Source organism: Asterias amurensis, chromosome 16 (assembly GCF_032118995.1).
Source record: "Asterias amurensis chromosome 16, ASM3211899v1".
Lineage (NCBI taxonomy): Eukaryota > Metazoa > Echinodermata > Asteroidea > Forcipulatida > Asteriidae > Asterias > Asterias amurensis.
In genome coordinates this window covers 13,103,016-13,110,089 of record NC_092663.1, presented here as the reverse complement: position 1 = coordinate 13,110,089, position 7,074 = coordinate 13,103,016, and the positions used below count along the sequence as shown (strand labels likewise).

The window sequence follows — 7,074 nt, the reverse complement described above, 5'->3', positions numbered from 1 at the left end:
GAAATTTTTTACAACACTACTCCACACGACCAGTCGGTCCGTTACGTGGGGGCATAGTTTTTCCCCCACTTAAAGGGAGCACAACATTGTGTTTCAATTCAATCGCAACCATAACTGCATAGAAGTCTTCCATACTTCATTTTGAGTGTGTAAGTAAGTTTGTTTAATTATTTATCACGCAATTAATGCAACCTCCGGTTACCTCCGACCTCCGACTTTTACCAACTGCCCGACCGACGGGATGTGTGGCCTGTATAGGCCTACTAGTTAATTAGTAACAAGTTCAAAAGTTGGTATCCGCAATGTTAATCAACTAAAGAGAGCCAACAGCTCATTAACTTGTTTAGCTAGGAAGGAATACTCCTACCTTAACTCCAGTGATTGGGGCGCTAGATTCCTTTTTTTTTCAAATCAAAATTTCGAGAAAAAAAGGAGTACAGCGCCCCAGTTCTGGGTCTACTCCTACTATTATTAAATGAGTCCTACCATGACCATCCATGCTCCCTCCTACCTACAACTAATAAGAGGAGGTTCGTTCAGATGATAGCGGAACAAACCTCATAGTTCAGCGGGCATGACGGGAGACGATAGGGGAATTATAGCAAAATTTCTAGACTAGGAGTAACGGGAGGGAGGTCTTGAAAAAAGTTGTCCAGTTTTACTTTTTACTAAAAACTTGTGAAAAAGTGTTGGCACGATGTGACAATACGGAAAGTTTTCCACAAATTTGTCCAAACAAATTGTTGAGTTGGATAACTTTCCGTACGGCGCCACCACTTTTACACTCATATTTATAAATAGGGATATCTCATCCGAGGTAGAATTAAAGTAAATAATTAGATATTATTTCCGCAGAGCAATGGCGACTGAAGATTCCCAAGTATCGACTCCTAGTCCTACAACATCTACAGTCATATCTACTCCTTTTCAAGAAAAAGGCCACAAATATCGAGAGTTGACGGACGAAGAACAATCAAAGTTGAACTCTGATAAGACCCTGGTGGCTGAGTTTAAGCAAGCCAAATTGGAGAGAGAGGCACAAAAGAACTGGGATTTATTCTATAAGAGAAACTCAACTCATTTCTTCAAGGATAGACACTGGACGACTAGAGAGTTCCAGGAACTTACAGAGAAGGAACCAACGGTAAAAAATATGCAGATGTTATAGGCACCGAACCGGGGGGTGTAGTCCAGCAGCCGATATGAAACACTAGGAATAATCTTATCTAACTCGTCCTAACTTTAGGATGGATTCTATGCGTCCTAACCTCTATGGATACGGAATATAACTCGTCCTAAGTCTCAAGATTAATCCTAAGTCTAGGAAGAGTTTGGTGAAATCGACGGCTGGGACTTCAGACCCCCCACTTTCATTTGTCAAAATAAACTATGTTTTAAAAATATATTTTGACTATCTTTTATCTTTTTCCACTTTCAACTTGTACTTTCACAAAGTATTAGGCCTAATCTCGCTACGTAAATTCCTAATGCCTGTTTACATAATGCGTCAGACATTATCAGTAGAAAATAATAGTGGTTGAGAATGACCAGAAACAGGTAGGAGATTTTACTGTATTGTGCATTGCATTCGCATTCTCCTCTTGCAGAAGCAGGGAATTCTGTGCTTGCTTCAAGTATAATTCATGGGTTTAGAGGCAAATTTTTGCTTGTGCACGAGCGTACTCCACGTTTACCAGGCATTCTATGCTCGGTTACACAGCTACCGCAGAAATACGGCGCTTGCACAAGGGGATAATGGTGATTGGCAGGGCAGATTTTGGCGGCAGGCAGAGCCATAAAATTGGGCCCTATGGTTGACAAAGTTTTTATTTGGTCAGACCATCAGACAGTAGGAGGTTAAATAAGTTGAAAGGTCTTAGTATATTTGGTAATGGTCTACATGTATTTCTTTGATACAGGATGATGGTGTCTCAGCTGGCCAGAGAGTGTTATTAGAGGTAGGATGTGGAGTGGGTAACGCTGTCTTTCCTCTGCTGGATGAGAACAAACAGCTCTTTGTACACGCCTGTGATTTCTCACCAAGAGCTGTGCAGTTTGTCAAGGTAAATTTCACTCTCAAGGATTTTGAAAATGCTAGCAATATTTGTTTACACTTGTCACTAAAGGCCCGGTCACACAGGCCCCGATAACGAGAACGAAAACGAGAACGATAAAAATGCACGCTCGTGATTGGTTGAATTGCTCCACGCAGAATACGCCCACGCTCAACCAATCGAGGGCGTGCATTTTTATTGTTATCGTTTTCGTTCTCGTTATCGGGGCCTGTGTGACCGGGCCTTATTAAAGCTGTGTTGCCGTTGGAATTTTTCTTCTGCACGGCCACGCTTAAGTTACCTTAACAGGCTTTGGTGTAATTCTACCGTGCGTTCCCACCTGGACTTAAATTCAGCGATGGAACAGCTGTTAGTTGTGCTTTACGATCGCGGTAAATTGACAGTTGGATTTAATTTTATCATTCTACAAAAAAGTTGCGGTACGAACCAAAAAAAGACCAGCGGGAAGTCGGCTTTTGATTGTAGATGGGAAACTTGTCAGATTGGTTAAGGAGGTTTTTTTTATGGTCTCTTTATTTAATTGTGTGCTTAATAGGAAAATGCTGCTTACGATCCAGCCAGGATATCAGCCTTCCAGTGTGACATCACCAAAGATCCACTCGTGGCTCAAATACCAGAATGCAATGTACATATTGTCACAATGTTATTTGTATTGTCAGCTATTCACCCAGATAAAATGGCAGCTGCTCTCCGAAATATTTATGAGGTAGGTAGTTAGGGAAACAGTGTACACGCCAATACAGTTTATCAATGTCCATTTATTTAATGTAATAATAATTATCAATATAAACCACCGGGGAAACTGACTGATTAAATTTTAGATGATTTGGGGCTGAACAAAGAAAAATTGACTAGAGTGGGACTTGAACCAACGACATCAAGATTAACGTGCTGGCATTCTACCAAATGAGCTATCTAGCCCTAAGTTGGGGGTGTCCCTATTTTGTCAATATCTTTGTTTGGAGGTGCCAGTCGGAAGCCATAAAAGCTGTGTAGCCAGGGATCACATCCAAATGATAATAGTTAATATCGTTAACAATATTAGTTAGGTGCCAATGTGTATGACTGTTAGTTTTGGTTATCTCTGATACAGGTTGTCAGACCAGGTGGTTGTGTGCTATTCAGAGATTACGGGTTATACGACCATGCCATGCTTAGGTTCAGCAAGGGACATAAATTAGCTGAGCAATTCTACGTACGCCAAGATGGTACAAGAGCTTACTACTTCACTGAAGGTAAAACTAATTCCAACTCATGTACGATATAATTGTTAATGTTTAACAACAACTTTTATCGAGAGATCGCCTGACATCACAAGGCTATGGACGGCCACATAAAGGTAGCAGCTACAGATAACTGAATTGGGCTGTCGACCCAAATCAACTGCCACCAGGGGCATGTTGCACCTACTTGTGGGGTGAAACCATCTGTAAGGGTGTTGGTATGCATATCATCCACTAGGAGCCTGCCTGGTTGGGCTGGTACCTTCCTAACGTTTTACAAGTGTCATGGGATTCGAGCCAACACACTGCTGCTGATAACATCAGACCTTGGGTCCGCTGAACTAGACCGCTCAGCCACAACACACCACAAAGGCTAATCTAGATCGCTGCCTTTACCTATGGATGTGTGTCATTTTGATATTTTGCTTGCATGTGCGTTGGTGAAAACTGATACGTTATGTGAGGGAGTAACCCCTGGAATTACAAAAATGGGGGACGGTCTACCGGTTACTGGCTACTAAATCTGCCAAAAAGTTTGATCGGGTGGGAAGAAATACCATTACAACACAAATCAGCACAAGACACAACGCACAATACTTTTTGTTCGGTGAGTGATTTTGTACAGAATTTTGACAAAACTTTCGAAATGCAAACAAAAAGAGTTAGGGGAGTAACATGTTCCTCACCTCAATACATTCTAGATTTATAAGATCAAATCTTGACTACTTCTCTCCACAGAGATGCTAAGTAAACTGTTCAGCGAGGCAGGATTTGAAGTTTGCCAGAACGAGTATGTTTTGAGGGAAACGGTGAACAAGAAGGAAGGCTTGTGTGTTCCTCGAGTATTTGTGCAGGGAAAGTACAGCAAGCCGAATATTTGACGACACGTAAAAGCTTTGCACCATGTTGGTAAATTTTATTAGAGTTAAAGGCATTGGACACCTTTTGTAATTGTCAAAGACCAGTATTCTCACTTGCTGTATCCCAACAATGTGCATAAAATAACAAATTTGTGATTTTATTTTACTCAATTGGTCATCGAAGTTGCAAGAGAATAATGAAAGAAAAAAACCCTTGTTGCCCAAGTGTGTGTGCTTTAAGATGCCTAAAAAGGGCTTCAGGCCTGAAGTCTTTTGCCTGAAGTCTTTTAAAATTTGAGGGAGAAATTACCTCTTTCTAAAAACTACCTAATTCAGAGGGAGCCATTTCTCACAATGTTTTATACTATCAAAAGTTCTCCATTGCTCCTTACCGAGTAAGTTTTTTGCTTACGGTTATTTTTAATAAATACCAATAGTGTCCAGTGCCTTAAAATTAATTTGTTACTCCTAGAAAGTTGCGTGTTTTGCTGTGTTCATCTGTACTCGTATCAGTACGGTACGCATAAAAATGGACTACGCAGCAAAATAGCAGCTTTGAAATAAGTTATTTTAGTTTTGAACCCAAATTTAAGTTGATGTCGCACCTGCGACTAAAAAACATACATATTATTTTAATCTTTACATCCTTGGGCCCTTATTTGGTAGAGCTGTTCAAGCAATCATGTTTTGCAATCTGAAAAATTGAGGACTTCGCTTTGTTTTCCCATTGTTCAAACTAGACTATTTTAGCGGTCGTCCCCATGGGATTTGTACACAAAAGCAAAGCGAGGGCATCCTTTTGTTCTATTGGAACATCTGGTTCCTTTTTTAAAGTCCTCTCTTTCATCGGGTAAACACCCCCACAAAATCATTAGAGTAATTTTTCCTCTTGAAAATAACTGCATTGTAAGCCAAATGTATTTCTAGTGAAGATTGATGCCATCATTATGGTTTGGTCCATTCTTTTACCGGTAAAAATGGTAGAGCGATGGGATAATTCAAGTAAGAGGAATGAAACACTAACCTCACTCTGTCATCATCGGGAAGACCCTCCAAGAGTCATTTCAAGGAGGGTGATAATGAGTCTCCTGCATGCTCTTGTCCCGGCTCTTGTTCTGGTTCCGTTGTTTCCCACAGACCATCATTGTTTGAATCCCCTTTAATCTGAATGACAGATAATTTATCCCTTAACATGTCTTGAAATTACACAACATCGTGCTTTTTGCAGTCTGCTCTTTCCACCCTTTTGTATCCGTGTGAACAAAATGAATTTCGACCATGTCATGCTATTGAATGAATTGATAGGATTGCAACACTTGCTCGATACGAGCCTATTACAAAATAGTACAATTTATTTACAAAACAACTCTTCTGCTGTCTGAGTTCTTTTCAGTGGCCACTGCTTTGACAAAGAAATTCACACCTACCTCAAAATACAATAAATTCAACTTTCAAGGGCGTCCAATCATTCACTCTCGGAAATTAATAGTCGGGTGGATAAAGGCCATCTATAATAATTGAAAATGAACCAGAACTGTACAAGAACAAGGCCGCCAAAGTTAAGGGATGTTATCGGTACGCTTTCCAATAAAACAATGAAAAATTCTCCAAATTGCATTTCTCTGCTTTTGGATCAACAATTCATTTAAACTAAAAATGCTTTTACAAAGTGCTTTATATTAACACACTACTACAATCCAATGGGTTTCCTTCATAAACATAATTAAAAGAAACTTACGATTTGTTTAGCTCAGTTCTCCTCCATGCCTCACCAGATCTAAACGTCTGTGCTGTAGCATCGCAAGCAAGAACTCCGACTGCTAAGCCCCAACTTCCCACACATCACCCCAGTCACTTCAGAACTGGTACTCTGCACATCAAATTACTGTCTCCCCTATATATACACAACTACCACTCTTTACACTCAAGCACACCAGTGAAATTCCCCAGACATTCTTGAGGGACACCGCCCCACAGAACAAAAGACCGACCCAAACAAAGCCTTTCTACTTGCATTGCAAGAGCACTTGTCCAAAACTATTTAAAACAAAGTAGCGGTAGCCGCTGCACAGTAGCGCTTGCAACAGCAATTACACAGGAGCAACTCCCATTAGTACTATTTTACAGAAGCAAATCATGGCTCTTTGTGTATAGTGTACACCAAAAATATAAAATGACAATGACTCAACAGGTGTGGGTCAAGTCGCATATTGCCCTCGGTGAACACGCCATTCATTGGTATGAATAGCACGCACCTCTGGTATTATCTTATTCTTCTTCTCTCCTTTGCTTTGCATGGGTAGTACCGTTTGAGGACCTTTTCCTAAAAGACCCGGCCCTTTTGGACCCAGAGAGCTCTCTTTCCTCTTGACGTTTTTGTACAAATGTGTAGTAAAACAGCCAAGCTATAAGCTATAAAGTAAAAAACAATTTTTTTTACAAGGAAAATATTTGAAAAATTATAGTGTGTTAAAACCTATGGTGTTGGTCAATCAATCTTCCCAAGAAGTTGGCGTCAGTGCAAAAATATCATCTCTCGATTGTGCAACTTTTTGTATAATGTACAGAAATGTTCAGTGTTTATAATGTACCTCAGGGCCTATCTGGATTTTGTTAAGCAGGATGGGAAGTTTTGATGCTTTCAAACTTGCGTGTAGGGTGCGCTTTTTAAGGAGATACAACGCTTTTGAACTGATTCGACAAAGTATTATTTGTCGAGTATTCTCAAGAATAGTTATACTGCAATAAAAAAGCCGATAAGGGGCTCATGGTAAAATGTTATTCATGAAAATGTAACTTTTTTTTTCATAAAGCAGACGTTTCACTAATTACATGAAGTTCTTTAGAGAAACTTGTCTTCTTATTTCATTTGTAAATAAAGAAAAATGCAGGGAAATAAATCAATTAACACTTCTG

At 39.9% G+C, this 7,074-nt stretch overlaps 1 protein-coding gene across 2 annotated transcripts; it reads left to right on the top strand.

The window, feature by feature from the left end:
• Positions 1-20: 20 nt before the first annotated feature.
• LOC139948676 (tRNA N(3)-cytidine methyltransferase METTL6-like) lies at positions 21-7,063 on the top strand. 2 transcript variants are annotated; one of them, XM_071946915.1, is made up of 6 exons: positions 21-149; positions 856-1,144; positions 1,920-2,063; positions 2,611-2,781; positions 3,169-3,310; positions 4,037-7,063. In XM_071946915.1, exons 2-6 carry the CDS (start codon positions 860-862, stop codon positions 4,177-4,179), a joined length of 885 nt encoding a protein of 294 aa, XP_071803016.1. In that variant the 5' UTR covers positions 21-149; positions 856-859; the 3' UTR covers positions 4,180-7,063. The 2 variants fall into 2 exon arrangements, with proteins under 2 accessions (XP_071803016.1, XP_071803017.1); XM_071946916.1 differs by having other exon boundaries at positions 30-153.
• Positions 7,064-7,074: the final 11 nt, after the last annotated feature.